The 18214-nt window shown below is 43.5% G+C and overlaps 1 protein-coding gene across 3 annotated transcripts in view; it reads left to right on the forward strand.

The window, feature by feature from the left end:
- Dicer1 (dicer 1, ribonuclease type III) overlaps nt 1-18214 on the forward strand; it is a 54355-nt gene that overhangs the window by 31533 nt on the left and 4608 nt on the right. For 2 of the 3 annotated variants that reach the window (XM_013015425.1, XM_013015431.1), the window contains 12 exons: nt 1015-1194; nt 1377-1590; nt 1776-1929; nt 2945-3127; nt 3346-3451; nt 4149-4324; nt 5500-6286; nt 9256-9411; nt 13010-13898; nt 15395-15663; nt 17846-18008; nt 18099-18174. In XM_013015425.1, coding sequence (XP_012870879.1) covers nt 1015-1194; nt 1377-1590; nt 1776-1929; nt 2945-3127; nt 3346-3451; nt 4149-4324; nt 5500-6286; nt 9256-9411; nt 13010-13898; nt 15395-15663; nt 17846-18008; nt 18099-18174 — 3353 coding nt within the window. The remainder of the gene's footprint in view (nt 1-1014; nt 1195-1376; nt 1591-1775; nt 1930-2944; nt 3128-3345; nt 3452-4148; nt 4325-5499; nt 6287-9255; nt 9412-13009; nt 13899-15394; nt 15664-17845; nt 18009-18098; nt 18175-18214) is intronic. The other variant, XM_013015437.1, reaches the window with a different exon arrangement.

Raw genomic sequence — 18214 nt, forward strand, 5'->3', positions numbered from 1 at the left:
TCCTTCCTTCCTTCCTTCCTTCCTTCCTTCCTTCCTTCCTTCCTTCCTTCCTTCCTTCCTTCCTTTCTCTCTTCCCTCTCTCTCTGTCTCTGTCTGTCTGTCTGTCTGTCTGTCTGTCTGTCTCTCTTTCTCTCTCTCATTGCAGTATTGGGTTTGAATTTATGACCGTGTACCTGCTTGGCCAGGTGCTCTACCATTTGAGCTGAGTCCCAAGCTCTTTGTTAAAAATATATATGTATCACTTTTTTGTGTGAAATGCTTGTTTCCTTCCTATCCAGGGTTCCTATTAGACTGATTTTTAAGAGACCAGCACCACTGATGCTAGCCAGTGTTGGGAGAAGCCCACTCTGCCCACCTCCTGCTCATGCATTCTGGCTGTGCTGGTAGACTGCTAATCATAGCTGCCTCAGGCCCAGAGTTCTGGATGCTGTGATTTATCATTGCCTTTCAGAAACTGCAGGTCCCTAATCTGTAGGGTGTATTAGTATTGAAAGCTTAGAAACCATTCAAGACCATTTAACTACTCAGATAATGAGACAGTCAGTAATACTGATGGTTTCAATGAAAGATAGTTTCATTGAAGTAACCAGAGATAAAATTCCACTTATCTCAGATACGGAGACATGCACAGACACACACCAGTCTGTCTTGTGGGATTGTGTATGTGCTGGAAAATATATGTAATGTCCACATATATGAAAAGGTGAAGAGATTATATAATATATTACAAATGATAGTGAGGTTCTCTTTGAGTGTTGTGATTTTTAAAATTGTCTATCTTTATATAAAGTCTGTTATTTTATAGTGAGTAAGTAAGAAGTCCAAGCAGAAGAATTTCCTAGTCAGAAGAAATAGGTGAAGTGAAGGTGAGAAACTCTGACTTCAGCAGCAGGTGGCAGAGTGATGTAATCGAGAGTTCTTCCCTGAGTACTTTCTAACCTTTTATATGCCTGGGAATATATCGAGGCTATTTGTATTTGAGCACAATGCTTCATTGTTTCTTTCCAACTCTAGATTCCTGAGTGTTTGAGGGATAGTTACCCTAAACCTGATGAGCCCTGCTACCTGTATGTGATTGGAATGGTGTTAACTACCCCCTTACCCGATGAGCTCAACTTCAGAAGGCGGAAGCTCTATCCCCCAGAAGACACCACAAGATGTTTTGGGATACTGACTGCCAAGCCTATACCTCAGGTAGGCCTTGCCTGCTCACAGAGGCCTCTCACCTTAGTCTGTCACCTGAGTCAGTAGTAGAAAACAGCTTACTCTGTGCATTTGATCTCAGCCAAAAGGCCAAGGAGTGATCATCCTTGTCTTCTGAAGTTGGAATAAGATGCCTGTTGACTGACATCTGCTTTATTTTTCTTTTGACCCAGATTCCTCACTTTCCTGTGTATACACGTTCTGGAGAGGTGACCATATCAATCGAGCTGAAGAAATCTGGTTTCACTCTGTCTCTCCAAATGCTTGAGCTTATCACAAGACTTCACCAGTATATATTCTCACATATTCTTCGGCTTGAAAAACCTGCACTCGAATTTAAGCCTACAGATGCCGACTCAGCATACTGTGTTCTACCTCTCAATGTCGGTAAGAAGGATCTGGCAGTACAGTGTCCCTTCACAGTAGCTACAGAGCAGAAGTCATTTTACGGTGTTTACTAGGAAAGCCTCCAACTATGATAACTAAATCAGACATGTGTCAATGTACCCCAAATAGGAATCTTATCTGTATTATATTTTAACAAGTTAAAGAGTCTTTTTTTCCCCCCTAAGTTAATGACTCCAGCACTTTGGATATTGACTTTAAATTCATGGAAGATATTGAGAAATCTGAAGCTCGAATAGGCATTCCCAGTACAAAGTATTCAAAAGAGACACCTTTTGTTTTTAAATTGGAAGATTACCAAGATGCAGTTATCATTCCAAGGTAGGTATTTATTACCATGATTACCAAGATTATTATGTTGGTGCTATTGAGGCTTCAGTGCTTGCTAGACAGGTGCTCTACCACTTGAGCCACACCTCTAGCCACCCACTCCAGGTAGGCATTTAAACAGGAAGGAACATGGTGCTGACCTTCTGTTTTCAAAGCTACTTTGTTGATGTGGGGCCGTATGAGCAGTGATGTCAGCGTTGATAGTGTGGATAGGAAACATAGGTGTCTTTTCCATTGGGCTGTTCTCTGCGGTTCACTCACCTAAGAAACAAACCCAGCACCCTGAAGGTAAAGGTCAGATCAGCTAAATAATACTCAGTCTTTCTTCTTAAAATCTCTTCCTTTTAATCCCCAAAATATTATTACAGAATTTACTCATGAATAATAATTTTGTTTCTTGAAGTTTCTATAAGGAATAATGTTATTGAGCTCAATGGGGATAATAATACTTTTTTATTTTGAAAAAAAATACACAATAAAATTTTTGAGTTTTGAGCCATAAAAAATAAATCACTTTTCCAAGAATTAGAGTGCTGGGTACAGTTAGATATTTCTTCAATTATTTCAGACATTAATTATCACTAGACTATCATTGTCACAGATGCTTTAACATATTTTATGTGGCAAGTATTCAGCATCTCGTGTTCTGCCTTAGTAACATTCAAAGTGTTTATTCAAATATTTGGAGATTCTTGGTCTTCTGTATTGTTTTGATGATCAGACATGTTAAAATACTAATTAGCTTTCATGTGTTAGCAAAGTATAAGTTTTTAGAAGAATAACAGAGTAGGAGAGAATGGTGAGTTAGTTTTTACCTGATAAATACAATTTTTATTGTCTCAGATACATTTAAAATACCACCTTTGGAATTGAAATTTTTATTAATGCTATTTATATTTAACCTCTTGTTAAATTCTCAATCATAATTTGTGTTTCCATTTTAAAACAGTTGTATTAGGAATAGCTGATTTAAAGGAAAAAGCAACCAATTGATTTTCTCTTTTAGATACCGCAATTTTGATCAGCCTCACCGATTTTATGTAGCTGATGTCTACACTGATCTTACCCCTCTCAGTAAATTTCCTTCCCCTGAATATGAAACATTTGCAGAATATTATAAAACAAAGTATAACCTTGACCTGACCAATCTCAACCAGCCACTGCTAGATGTAGACCACACATCTTCCAGGTAAGAACTCCAGGAGTGCCATTTCCACTGTACTTGAAGTGTTCTTTGCAGAAGTGTTACTCTGTGCCCCTGTGCACCAGTGACATTAGAAGGCATTGGCACAAAACCTAGCCGAGGGAGTCAGCCAGTACCCTAGATGTGATTTGTAGGCGCAGCTGGAAAACTACCATGACATAGATATTTCCATCTGTTTGATGAATTCCTTTTGAATTTTGTAGACTTAATCTTTTGACACCTCGACATTTGAATCAGAAGGGAAAAGCACTTCCTCTAAGCAGTGCTGAAAAGAGGAAAGCCAAATGGGAAAGTCTGCAGAATAAACAGGTAATGAATTATTACTGGCATACTTTTTTTGTTGTTGTTGCTGGTACTGGGGCTCAGGCATTGTCCTGCTGAGCCACATGTCCAGCCCTTTTTGTGCTGGTTATTTTTATGTCCAATGCAGGCTAGGTGGTGATCTATTTTCATCTGCTTTCCATAGCTAGAACAAAAGTTGTATGCTATTGGGCCCAGTGCTTGGTTGAGGAAGGGTCTCAGAAGCTTCTCTGCCTAGGTTAGCCTCAAACTATGATCCTCTCCATGTCAGCTTCCCAAGTAGCTAGGATTATAGTGAGAGCCACTGGTGCTCAGCTTACTTATTAATTGAAGACTGTTTCAATGATACATTATCAGATTATCTGGGTGATTTATAATTTTTGGGAAGCCACCCAACCCTTAGACTTTATTTCATGCCAGCTTCAGTAAATTTTGAGAGTTTTGCTTTATCTGTGGACCATTGTTGTAATTACATTGTGAAATCTTCCTCATAAGTCCTATTTAGACTTGAAGGATTCCATTTAGACTTGAAGGATTACTGTTTTCAAATACTTTCTAAAATTAGCTTTTATAGCATTTATGATTTTTATCCTCATCCATGAGTGTGAAATAACCTTAATTTTCTTTTTTTTATTCTGTGCCTGCACACTTGATCATGTATGTTTACATTTTGTATTGATCTACTCAGTTGTTTCCTTACTAACAGATCCTGGTTCCAGAACTCTGTGCTATACATCCAATTCCAGCATCACTGTGGAGAAAAGCAGTTTGTCTCCCCAGCATCCTTTACCGCCTTCACTGCCTTCTGACTGCAGAGGAGCTAAGAGCGCAGACAGCCAGCGATGCTGGTGTGGGCGTCAGATCCCTTCCTGTGGATTTTAGGTATGCAGATGCTGTAGTCAGAAAGAGCATGGGTTGTGAAGTCCTACGTGCAACAGAATGGAATCAACTTAAAATTTTATTTTTCTGTTGACTTAAATGACTGAAGGAAAACACAGATGTCTAATACACGAGAAAATGCATTGTCTGGCATGGTAGGTAAATCACCAGCGCTCTGGGTCACCGGGCCCTCTGTTCTTGAAGGTGAGAGGTAGGCAGAATTAATGTTCTTTTTTCAGTGGTGACATTGAAATGGGAGTGCAAACAGTTAAGACTGCCTTTCTCTTCTTTTTTTTGGCCAGTCCTGGGGCTTGAACTCAAGGCCTGGGCACTGTCCCTGAGTTTCTTTTGTTCAAAGCTAACACTCTACCACTTGAGCCATAGAGCCACTTCTGGCTTTTTCTTTCTGTGTATGTGGTATTGAGGAATCAAATCCATGGCAGGCTGGGATATAGCTCAGTGGCAATGCACTTGCCTAGCAAATACAACATCCTGGGTTCGATTCCAAGTACCAAAAAAGAAAAAGCAAAAAAAAAAAAAAAAAGTTAAAAAAACATAAAAGTATATTGTGTGTACTTTTGTCTTCACTGTTTTCTTCCCATTAGTAGACTATTCTGGGAAGTTTTTTTGCTCATCCATTGAAATTAATTTCATTTACCCAATAGAAAAACCAGATGGCTCTCAGGATTGAAAGGACTTTGAGCACAATGTGAATACTGTTATTTGTACTTAATACAGTGTGAAACATCAGTTCAAATGATATTCCAGTGATATTCCTGTATTAACTCATTGACTTCTCAGGGTATTCTGGTGTGGTAGTTGCTGTTGGCTGCATTACACAAGCAGAGGCTGAGGCCAAGCAGCAACGAAAGTTGTCCAGAATTGCTTGGCTGATTGATCAGAGGCCTGGGTTCCACCATAAAGTCTGTGCCTCCGAGTCCTGCAGGCCACCTTTGCGCCTGATCTGCTGAACCACTGTGCTGTGCTCTGGGGCAGTCATTAAAGCAGCAACATCCTGCTTATTATAATTGACCTAGTGTAGAATTTCACATTATGTCCTATTCTGACTTGGAACTTGTTTCTCTTCTAAACTAGGGAGTATTTCTCATATCATTGCTTTTTAGTTCAAAATGCTATCACTAGTCCTTTTGCAAAATTGTAAAACAATGTCTTTGCAGGTATCCCAACTTAGATTTTGGGTGGAAAAAATCGATCGACAGCAAATCCTTCATCTCAATTTCTAACTCCTCTTCAGCTGAAAATGATCATTACTGTAAGCACAGCACAATTATAGTCCCTGGAAATGCTGCACATCAAGGTGCTAATAGAACCTCCTTAGAAAACCACGACCAAATGTCTGTGCCCTGCAGAACGCTACTCGGCGGGTCCCCTGGTAAGCTCCAGATTGAAGTCTCCACAGATCTGACAGCAATTAATGGTCTTTCTTACAATAAAAACCTTGCCAATGGCAGTTACGATTTAGCTAACAGAGACTTTTGCCAAGGAAATCAGCTGAATTACTACAAGCAGGAAATACCTGTACAACCAACTACCTCATATCCCATTCAGAATTTATACAATTATGAGAACCAGCCCAAGCCCAGCGATGAATGTCCTCTACTGAGTAATAAATACCTTGGTGGAAATGCTAACAAATCTACCTCAGATGGAAGTCCCGCAGTGGCCACGAGGCCTGGCACTGCTACGGCCAGTGCTGTTGACACACTCAAGGACAGGATGGACCGCGAGCAGGGCCCACCTGCTGGGCTATCCTCGAGGACGCTTGGCCCTAATCCTGGGCTCATTCTTCAGGCTTTGACTCTGTCAAATGCCAGTGATGGGTTCAACCTGGAGCGGCTTGAAATGCTTGGTGACTCCTTCTTAAAGCACGCCATCACCACCTATCTCTTTTGCACTTACCCTGACGCTCACGAGGGCCGCCTTTCATACATGAGAAGCAAAAAGGTAAGATGTGATGCTCTCTGCTTGAGCAGGGAATTGGTCCATGGGCCTGAAAGTGGTTGGAAAGGTGGAGAAACTTCAGAAGATGGGGGGCAAGTGCCACGCTGGACAGAGATTGCTCAGGCCACTCGGGCTGCCCCACCCTTCTACCAGACCAGCTGGAATTAAGCCGCCAGCAGGGGTCAGGTGCTTTCTGCTGATGACAGCTCAGGTTTGGGGGTTAACTGATATATTTACAAGTATTCTTGTCTCACTGTAAATATTTGTGAATGTTTATTTTCAGCTTACTTATCAACAGATAAGTTCAAATAAACCTCATGGTACAAGCACTTGTGGCCCAGATCCTAGGCACAGAAGTTAATTGGGGGAGCGGGGAGGAGGAACAGGTAGGCACAGTAGTGAGATGCCATCTTTTCTGGCAGAACTCTGCCACATTCCAGGATTCCTGCAGGGCGGAGTCCCGGGCTTCAGAGACTGCAGATACCCTCCAGTGTTGAACAGAAGAAGCCACATTGAGAGCAGTTGCTGGTGGTTCCAAGGAAGGGTGTGCTTCTATACCTTGTGTGGGAGAATAATGAATAAAAGAGGTGCTGGAGCTCCCTTAGCCAATACTACCTACCCAGCACACAGAGGAAGGAGCATCACCCTAGAGTCAGAGAGGGCGCTCATGAAGGACGGAAGCTTAGAGTCTTCTGTGTCCCCTACCCCCCACCCCACTGGAACTGAGCAAAGGGAGCTGAACATAGGCTCTGAGTGGGGCCACACAGGGCTGTGTGGAGATAGAAGATAGCTGGGCAGAGGCTTGTGCCGGTGGGGCTGAGCCGGGGCCAGGCTGAGGACTTGCACCTAGTGTGAATGCTCTGGAACTCTTGAAGGATGTTTGAGCACAGAACTGTAAATATTAGTGAGATGATCTCTTAAAATACTAGTCTGGCAGCAGACTAGCCATCAGAACACCCCAACCAAAGGCAGAAGCTGAATGTGAGTTCTATATGTGACCGCAGCAGACACCCTTGAGCTAACTGTTTGGAGAGGTGTATGCTTTCATTATCCCAGAGCAGAGATAGGGCACCAGGCTGGAGGCTGGCCTTGCCCTGCCCCAGGGCACGTGGCAAGCCAGGGGCAGAGCTGAGATCGAGCCCACACCGAGCTGCTTTGAGGAACTTGGTTTTCACTGTTCCCTTCTGATTCTGCCCAGCCCCAGGCATAGCTCGGGGCCCTGTACAAATGTCCTCTCAAGTCTTTCTCCCCGCTGGGCTCTGTGGGCAGCTCCCACAGTCCCATTTTGCACTAAGTGTGCTCAGCCCGTGGGAGGGCAGGCACTCTCACCCCAGAGAACCTGAGACAGACTGGGAATGCCCACGAATCTGTGTGGGCTGGAAAGCTGGGGACCGCAGCAGGAGTGGGAATGCAGGAAGTTATTTAAGGTTGGGGGTTGTAGACCTCTGGGAATATCATGTGGAGACGTTCAGGTAATTGTGAATTTAGGAGTCCAGTTTGGTTTTGGAAGATAGGTCTCCTTAAGTGAATGAGTTTTCACAGGGATGGTTGCAGGAAGGAAGTACAAGGCTGAGCAGGAGTACAAAGAAAGAAGCAGCACTGTTCAGTAAGAATAGCCCATTTGGTGGCAAAGTGTGTCCACTCATCGGATCAGCCCCCTGTGTTTCTGCAGAACACCTGTCCCTGCCTCCATTGCTGAGAAGGCCTGTTCAGAGGGCTCCTCCTTGGCGGGCTCTGGCCACACGCTGCCTGCTTCCCTTACTCTATGCTTTGCCCATGCCCAGCCCTGTCCACACTTCATCCCTCTGCCTCCGCTGATACTCTTCTCTCACCTGCTCACCTGTTGGATTCTTCCTGCCTCCTGTGAATTTTGCCTGTTACCAAGACCCTCTCTGCCTGTTACCAAGACCTTCACTCTCTGTTCTGCTCCATTTCCACCAGCTCTGGACATGCTTTCCTTCCTTAGGGTACTCTGTTCTCATAGCATAAGGGAGCCCAGTACTTACTTGTATCGGTTCCTCTGTAGGCAGCTAGGAGATTGCTTTAACCCTGAATGCTGGTTCCTACAGGCTCTTTTTCCGACAGTCTATGTACTCCACGAGAACTGTTCTTCTGGCCTCTGACTGGTTCCTGCTGGGCTTCCTAGCCAAGGGCCTCCCCCAGGCAGGTACTTGGTCTGTAGCTGCTGAGTCACAGGGGCAGAGCTCATGAATTCTTCAATAGCAAGTCAGAAAATGGAATTGAGGTCAACAGTTGTAGACCAGAGTCTCCAAGAAAAAAACTAGAGAGAACTACAAAGTTTGGAGCAAATTAGGGAGGGGATAGAAAAGAAAATTGAAATTGACCAGAGGGTAAATAATAAGACTGTTTCATTGATGTGAATAAACAAATGCTTTTTGTTAGCTTTGTTCCATTTAAAAATGGTTGGACAACAATGTCATAAAAAGTTATCCAAAACAAAAGATAATTTTTGAGAGAATGTTATAATTAAAATTACATTTCTGTCTTAGATTCTAGGGAAATCAAAGTTGTTTTAGCTCTGTGCATTGCCAATTTTTACTAGAAAATCTGTAACTAGCATTGATAGCATTTATAACTAGAAATTTGTAAGTAGAGATTATCCCTTTCATTGAGAATATTGTGACATCTCGATTTTATTGGTGTGGACTCTTCTTGTCTTCTTTGATAGTTCTAGTTAGCAGTTTGTATCATACATCATCAAGTTGTTTGCAAGCTCTAAAATGGAATTGTTCCTTTTAACTCATTTATTGTATGTCTGTGTATAATAGATTTTAATAGACTGCATTTTATATTCAGAAACACCAGAGAATATAGAACACAGGAATTTGAAATTCTTATCCCATCATGCATGGCCGTTATAATGAAGAACATTTAGACTGTGCTAAGTGGCCCATGCGTGGTTTGCTAGACCATTTATGGCTAAGTGTCTTGTGCATTTTTTTCTGCTGAAGGTCAGCAACTGTAACCTGTATCGCCTTGGCAAGAAGAAGGGCCTGCCCAGCCGCATGGTGGTGTCCATATTTGACCCCCCCGTGAATTGGCTTCCTCCTGGCTATGTGGTAAATCAAGACAGAAGCAACTCCGATAAGTGGGGGAGAGATGAAATGGTAGGTTTTCCCTGGTTGCCTCGTAAGTCAAGACAAAAGGAATACAGATAAGTGGGGGAAAGACGAAATGGTAGGTTTTTGGGGGAGCTGAAGAATTTTGGTTGGTTTTTTGTTGTTGGTGGTGGTGGTGGTTTGTTTCCCTTCCATGGTATGTTTACAATACAGAAGATAGTTGATATATTGAATAATTTCTTTAAATTGACTATCTTTTCTTTGTATTTAGAGAATGATTTTGTTACCTTCCTTTTTCAGAGGCAGAAGATTTTATGTTTTGATTTAAAAAGAAAAGCTAACTAACCTCTCCCAGTTTCCTTTCTTTTCCTATTAGTTCTTTTGAACAAAATGACTTTTCCCTGACCTGTGATTGCCATGCCATGGATGAAATAATTCATTTCAGTACCAGCTAGCTTTGCTAGCTCAGGGCTTTCTCAGGACTGTTTGCTTCTCCTGTGATCTAAAGAAATGCCACCGTCCCTAAGGTTGTAATCTGGTGGAAATAACTTCAGCCTTGCTAATAATGGCTTTGGAAGGCGCAGCCCTGCTTCCCTTTGTCTTGTTTGGAGGCCACCAGGGGGCAGCTGGGAGGCCTCGGCATAGCTGACCTCCTCCTGGCTGAGGCTGGGAGCCCCTCCTCGCCGCCACAGCTATCCTGGCAGCTTTCTTTCCTGGGCTCACTTCTCACTCATGAGTAACTGGCTTGTGATACTTCATTTTACTTCATTTCCAAAGAAATGTTGTATTTTCAAAATAGTATTTCTTTTGTTTCTGACATGCCTATCCTAGATAAATCTTAAATATTTACAGGGTTAACTTACTCCACAACTATGCTGATTTCTGCTTGTTGAGTGTTTTCCCTTGTTCTTGTTTGTTTTGTGTCTTCGCTTTTTTGTACTTATTTGACAGTGCTTGGGTTTGAACTTGGGGGCCTGTACCACTTGAGCCTTACCTCTAGTCCTTTTCTGTTGTTGTTATTTGAGACTGAGTTCTATCGTGTAACTCTGACTGACGTTGAACTCGAGATCCTCCTGCCTCAGTCTCCTGAGTGGATTATAGTTGTGCTCTACCATGCCTGGCTTGTTGGACATATAATTCATATAGCATTTGACTTATCACATAAATGGAACTTACCTGAAAAAACATTAAGATAACAGTTAAAGGCAAGTTAGGTTGGAAAACTGACATTACCTACTGATTTAGAATACATAGAATCTCTGAAAGCATGTCAATTTCGAACATTAGGAAACATGCTGTATTTTTTCTGAAGAAAAGTGGTCTAGTGGTAGAGTGCTTGCCTAGCATTCATGAACCCCTAGCTCAATTCTTCGGTACCACATAAACAAAAAAAGCCGTGTGGTGGTGTGGCTCAAGTGGTAGAGTACTAGCCTTGAGCCAAAGGAAGCTCAGGGACAGTGCCTAGGCTCTGAGTTCCAGCCCCAGGACTGGCAAAGAATAAAAAAGAAAAAAAAATAATCCTCTATAAATGTCATTTCATGATATTATTGACTCTTCAAAAATATCACATAAAAGTGATATTACCATGTTGATTTGGTTTGGATTTGTAAAGATGCAGCATAGAGTTCTTGTTTTCCTTAGTGTTCCTGCAACTTGGCACTTTGGTTCTTGGGACACATTGAAAACACTGCTCAGACTTTAACTTAGGGAGTCACAGGTTCTGCAGTAGCCATTTGCATTCTGTTTGAAACCATGATGACTTTTTGTTGTTTGTTGTTGGTCCTGGGGCTTGAACTCAGCCTGGGCACTGTCTCTGAGCCTCTCTGTACTCAAGGCTAGCGCTCTATCACTTGAACCACAGCACCACTTTTAGCTTTTCTGTTGATGATGGTTTATGATCGAACCCAGGGCCTCATGCATGCGAGGCAAGCACTCTCCCACTGAGCCACCTTCCCAGCCCCTGCCATGGTGCTTTTGATCTGCCCTTCCTGTTCTCCCACCTAGCTTGTCCCTTTAGCAGACTGGTACCGGTGGTGGCACCTTGGCATGTGAAGGTCTCCTGGGAGAAAGGGTGGTGGTAACTCCATAGAACCTCATTTTGTGAGATTGAACCTACTCCTTAGTGGATGAAGATGCTGAAAATCAGGCTTTATTAGTCTTTTTGCCCATCGTCAGGCTGTTTATTTGTGATATAACTATTCTTTTGTGTTAGCATTAGCTTTTGGTAGCACCTTACTAGAGATTTTTTTACAAGGATTTAAAACAAATTTTTATAAATTATTCAGCCTGAGGTTTTAAATTGCAACTTGTCCTGTTTGGTCTTAGGAACCAAACAATAGTCAAAACCATCTCATGTTACCTTGGAAAAATACAGAGGGTTGACAGGAAATAGTTCCTTGAGGTCTGCCACTGTAGTTTTTTTTAGTATTCCTCCTTATTTGTCAAAAGTTTCATTTTTAATTAAAAAACAGCGAACGATACAGTTATATGTTTAGCCTCTCTGCTGTGATTTCTTTTCCTTTTCAAACAAATACAGTGTTTCAATCTCTTTTGAATCTGGTTTAAAATGAGCTGTTTTTCTACTTTTAAAATGCTTGACAAAAAGTTTGAAAATATTTTTTTCTGAGTACTCCAGAAAGTTGTTATATACAGTTAAAATTGAAGCATACTCTCCTGCTTTTCTCCAAAAGTAAAGTGGTATTGTGTGTTCTGTTTGTGTGTGTATATGTGTGTGTGTTTGTGTGTGTGTACGCATGTGTGCTGATATGTTTACTGTGTAACAGGAATTGGGCTTCTTTTAGCATTGCACAAAAATTCTACCTTTATTGTAACTTCCTCCATTATTAAGGTTGTCATTCACAAATAAGCTTTTGCCAAAGTAATTGGAATTAGCAAAGATCTTTTGACAGAAATTGAGTTGTTGTGTTTCATGTTAGTGTAAGTTTTCTCCTATTTTTGTCAGTTATGCTGTAATGTGTTACCCTGATCACTACAGCTCAAAGCAGAGGGAAAGAGTGATTTCTCAGTTCAATGCTCATTTTTATTTTTAAGCAAAACAGTTTAATCTTATGTTGTAGCAAATGTCTTGTGATTTGCAATGGAAATAGAGAGATAAAGCATCATAAAATCCTTCTGCACAATCTTAGTGTTATAAAGTTTTGAAGATAATTTCATCTGCTTTTATATTCTTAATTGAAAATATAATGCTCTTTTACCTGGAATTTCATTCTATTCACTTGGAAATCTTTTTGGAAGTCAGTTCACCGTGTTTTAGGAGATCGTGGGTGGGGGGCTTGTGCGACCCTCGGTGCGCGGCTCTCAGTCAGCCTTCCCCGGAGACTTGCCCTCGTGGACGTTCATTTGAACTTTATGTCCTTGTTCAGGACTCGTAACTTACAGCTTTCTATTGCGTAAAGGTCATTTTATAACCTAGAAAATGAACATTCAAAGAACATGTTTTACTTTGTTTATATGATTAAATAACTTATTTTATGTTAATTGAAAACAAATGGCCATGATTTTAAAGTTGCCTTTCAGTATTTGTGGTTGTCATTTGAAATTATCCATAACCCTTGCTTTTATTGAGTTTCAAACCCTTTTAAAAACAGCAGCTATATTTCCCCTCCTTCTTCATCCCCCGTTTCAGACAAAAGACCGCCTGCTGGCAAATGGCAAACTGGATGAGGACTGTGAGGAGGAGGAAGAAGAGGAGGAGGAAGAAGAAGAGGAGGAGGAGGAGGATTTGCCCTGGAGGGCTCCCAAGGAGGAGGCCGAGTATGAAGATGACTTCCTGGAGTATGATCAAGAGCACATTCAGTTTATAGACAACATGTTGATGGGGTCAGGAGCTTTTGTAAAGAAAATTTCTCTCTCTCCCTTTTCCACCACTGATTCTGCATATGAATGGAAAATGCCCAAAAAATCCTCCTTAGGTAATATGCCATTTGCACCGGACTTGGAGGATTTCGACTATAGCTCCTGGGATGCAATGTGCTATCTGGACCCCAGCAAAGTTGTTGAAGAGGACGACTTCGTGGTGGGGTTCTGGAATCCGTCCGAAGAGAACTGTGGGGTTGACACGGGGAAGCAGTCACTCTCCTACGACCTGCACACAGAGCAGTGCATTGCCGACAAGAGCATAGCAGACTGCGTGGAGGCCCTGCTGGGCTGCTACCTGACCAGCTGCGGGGAGAGGGCAGCACAGCTTTTCCTCTGCTCGCTGGGGCTGAAGGTGCTCCCTCTAATGAAAAGGACTGCCAGGGACCTCTGCGGCAGCCAACAAAGGAGCCCTTTAGGGAGCTCCGCCACAGCCCCAGCGGCCGGCCCCCGCTCTGCAGGACGGACCGGCCTGGAATACGGCTCCCTGAAGATCCCACCCAGGTGTATGTTTGACCACCCAGATGCAGATAAAACCCTCAACCACCTGATATCGGGCTTTGAGAACTTCGAGAAGAAGATCAGCTACAGATTCAAGAACAAGGCTTACCTTCTGCAGGCCTTCACACACGCCTCCTACCACTACAACACCATCACAGGTAAGGAGCCCACACCATGCCGGCCCTGACCCGGAAACGCTGCCTGGTGCATAATTTGGGTCTTATAAAAAATGATCTATGCACGGGCAGTCTGAGTGCTATTAATATGTACGGTTGGGAGAAAGCTAGAGAGAGAAAAGAGAAAGATCTTTGTTTTCCTATCTTTTGGGGGAGGAAGAACTGCTTAGAAACTTGGACAGTGGTGATCTTGCATACTTTCCCTGATTTCATTTTATGTGCTGCATGGAGAAATTTAAGCCATAGCATTTCATGTATTTACCGTCTGCTTCCACTCATGCTTTCTTCCTGCACATTCAGTGCTGCGTAGGGATCTGAATTGATCCTCGGCTTTCCTTTCCCTCCTAGATGTGTCAGAGGCCCTCTGAGTTTTTTAAACCTAAAGACAGGAAAGTTAGTAGACACGGTTTCACAGGAAAGCTGGCTCTGCTGTCATGTTTAGGTGTTTGTTGTGCTCTGTTTAATTCTTTTATTTAGTATGCTCCTAACCCATAAGGATTGCAAGAAGCACTCCATCCCCCAATTAAAGATTAGCTTCACCTTGTGACTTGGTTTTGTTTTCTCTACATGGATGGTACATGCTTGAATCCAGAATGCCCAAACAAGTCCAGAGTTGTAGTTTCTGGAATAAAAGCAGTGTAGGCTAAGATCTGTAAAGTTTAAAACCAAAAGAGAATGACTCTGATTCTGGTTAGGAAACTGGCTTACTGAGTAAAGGCTGCCTTTCTTTGGGGGGAAGAACAGGCACCCGGCTTCCATACTGCTTTATACCCTCTGCTGGAGCCCTGAAGGCCAGCCTCTGCCTGCCTGTCTGCCTCAGTTTCCTCTCCTAATCATGGTGAGAAAACTAAGATGTTGCCTAGCTCTGAGAGTTTCTCACATCTTGACAGCCATTTTTGCCGAGGTCCTTGATCAGTTCTGCAACTCTTCTTTCTCAGTGTCTTGGCTTGGATCAGAGTCAGTATTTCCAGCTTATGTTGAGAAGAGGGTCCTCTTTTTCCAGCTGTCACTGTGTAACCTGTGTGGCCAGGTGTGGTGAGAAGAGATGTCACTTATCCACACATTCCAGAGTATGACAGTGTGCAGTGAGGGCAGCAGAGCAGTGTGTGCCAGGTGTGTGTGCCACACATGGTGTAACTCAGGTGACAGTGCCCATGGGGCCCAGAGCCTGCCCAGCCAGCAGTGACCAGACACAGTGTGCTCGAGATGGCACCTGGAAAATCATTTTTTTCCTAACAGGCATTTGAAACTTTTGACCCTCGTTTGTATGCATGTGTATGTGTATAATATGTGTGTATGTGCCTTAAGTTGACATTAAAACCTAATTTCCAGAGGCTTTAGTAAGCCGTTGAGTGTAATCTCATGGAGGAAGATGGGGTGTTTGATGATGACCCAAGGCAGCGTCTCTAGAGTGAGGCCAGGGTGCCGAGGGTGAGTGGTGTCACGCAGCCGCTGCTTCCTCTCTGCTCCTCGTGCAGATTGTTACCAGCGCTTAGAATTCCTGGGAGATGCGATTTTGGACTACCTCATAACCAAGCACCTTTATGAAGACCCTCGACAGCACTCCCCAGGGGTCCTGACCGACCTGCGCTCCGCTCTGGTCAACAACACCATCTTCGCGTCGCTGGCTGTGAAGTATGACTACCACAAGTACTTCAAAGCTGTCTCCCCCGAGCTCTTCCACGTCATCGATGACTTCGTGCAGTTCCAGTTGGAGAAGAATGAGATGCAGGGCATGGATTCTGAGGTTAGTACTGTTTGAAACTACATCAAGGAAGCCATCCAGCCAGAAGTCCCAGTCACTTGAGCTCTGGCTTCATGACTGACCCGAGGGACCACTGAAGGCCAGGGCCAGGCTGCTGCAAGTAGAGAACAGAAAGGCCCTTCAGGAGCTCAGGTGGCTCTGAGACCTGCCTGCCCTCTCCATGACCGCGAGGCCCTTCAGGCAGGAGGAGGAGTGGGCTTTCCAGTTACTTCCTGTTCTTGGCCCTTGGTAAGATCCTAGGGTTGAGGCAAGCCACACAAGCGCACCTCCTTTCCACCCCTGGATAGGTCACTCCTCTTACAGCTTGGTGTGCCATCTCTGTGTGTTTTAATGGGTTGGAATACTGGCTGGTGTCACAGGTAAGCCTCACAAGAGTGTGTTCTGCTTTAATTGAAGGGGGGAGATCTCATTTTGAAACCAAACTTCTTCTAGGCACTGGCACTTGAGAGGCATCTCTTGAGACTTTGGCCGGAGGTTCTCTGGTGACCAGCGAGTGCGGACGTGTGTGCCCCCAGCTTCACAGGAAAGGTGTTGCTCAGGCCCTCATCTCCTCCACCTCAGTGCTCATGTGCCCTCATCTCCTCCACCTCAGTGCTCAGGCCCTCATCTCCTCCACCTCAGTGCTCATGTGCCTTGGAGGCGCTAGGAGAACACTCCTCTTGTTTGCTTGTTTCTGTAGATTGCTTTCAAAGAGCCAAAGGGTTTGTTCCTGATTGTTCTTGCTTTCCTTTGTACCATCTCTCTAATTATCTCCAAGTGTTGTTGGGAGTAGTAGAGTCTTTTGGCTTTTGTGGGTCTGGGACTTCAGCTGTGGAGCAGATAACACTGAAGGAAGTCTGTGCATAGCTCATGTTCCTACTTGTCGTGTGCTCTTCTCCACAGCCGGCGGTCAAGCCCCAGGGAAACTCCACCTACACGACTTCCATTCCTGGGGTCAGGCTTTGGGACACGGACACCCAAGCTCTAGATGGGAGGGATGTGTTACAATTTAAGTTCTCTTTGGATGCCAGGGAGCATACTGATCCTGCTAGCTTTTGTTCATTTCTTCTCTTTGTTTGTATAAACATATGTGTAGAAGTTACAAAAACGTATGGGAATGTCGTGGTCTGGCTTTTCTAGCTCAGTATTTGATCTTGAGGAAGTCTCTCTCTCTTGCAGGCCTTCATGTCCTCAGCTGTGAAGTAAGAATAACACTTGCTAAGTTCTAGAATTCCTTTCTGTTCCCCAACTGTGAGATGCGAGCACTAAGTCAGTATTGCAAATCTATAGAACTTGGTGTGGCTAAGCAATTCATTTAAGGTTAATATGTCCCTCTATGTTCGGTATCCTTTTTCCCAAGGACTGCTTATTAAATTAGAAAATACAGGTAAACCAGAACATTAATTGAAGTTGTCAAATTATGCTTCCTCAGAAATAAGCACAGTGAGAGCATTTGCGATGCACCATACCACTGTGAGGCATAGAGGGGAACTGTTGTGTCTGTCCTCTTCCTGTGTGTGCTGGGCCGACAGGCATGACTGCTGGCATATGGTCGCTAGTATTGTGTGCCTCGTTTCTGTAAATGCCCTTTATGGATGTCTTGGATTAGGGCTTTTAGTAAATATAGGTGCGCTGAATAGATTGATATATCCAGTTACCTTTCTAAGAGAAGTTTCCAGGGACAGAATTTCAGTATCAAAGAATGGTGGATTTTTAAAAGTGTTTTCATATATATAGATATACACATAAGATTTTAGCCTATTCATTTGACTGTGCACTGTGCATCAGGAACTTTATTGTAGTGAACTTGTGTTAAGTGATTTAATGAAAAGGAAGCCTGGAGGGAAACCCTTCCAGAAGGAACTTCCCTGTCAAAGTGACAGAGCAGTGCCGTGCTGTTCTGGGGAGCCTCTGCCCCCGTGTCGAGTACATTTGAAGAAGTGGTTTTCCACACATTGATTGACTATCTCCATTGGTGTTGTCCTGGCTTATGTTTTAATTTAGTAGCAAAATTTTTCCCCTTTGCTAGATGTAGACTACTAAATGGAGGTGGAGATTTTTTCTTCTTTGTGAATAGCAGGTGTGCCCTGGATTCTTTGTGTTGTTGCTCTTGTTGAAGAAATGATTCTTTTAAAAAATCATTAGAAATGGGCTCTATGCTTACATGTCACACTCTCTGTAACAGCTCAGGAGGTCCGAGGAGGACGAGGAGAAAGAAGAAGACATTGAAGTTCCAAAGGCCATGGGGGATATCTTCGAGTCCCTCGCTGGCGCCATCTACATGGACAGCGGCATGTCTCTGGAGACCGTGTGGCAGGTGTACTACCCCATGATGCGCCCGCTCATAGGTATGGCCGGCTCTGCTCGGGTGAGGCCAGACCAGCCTGCAAAAATACCCCAAGCCTGTGACTCAAGTCCCTCTTCCATTTTGATTACAGAAAAGTTTTCTGCAAATGTGCCTCGTTCTCCGGTGAGAGAATTGCTTGAAATGGAACCAGAAACTGCCAAATTTAGGTAAGGAGAAAATGTGGGGGAGGGGAGGGACGAGCTACCT

This window comes from Dipodomys ordii, unplaced genomic scaffold, assembly GCF_000151885.1.
Source record: "Dipodomys ordii isolate 6190 unplaced genomic scaffold, Dord_2.0 Scaffold2, whole genome shotgun sequence".
In the NCBI taxonomy this organism is placed as follows: Eukaryota; Metazoa; Chordata; class Mammalia; order Rodentia; family Heteromyidae; genus Dipodomys; species Dipodomys ordii.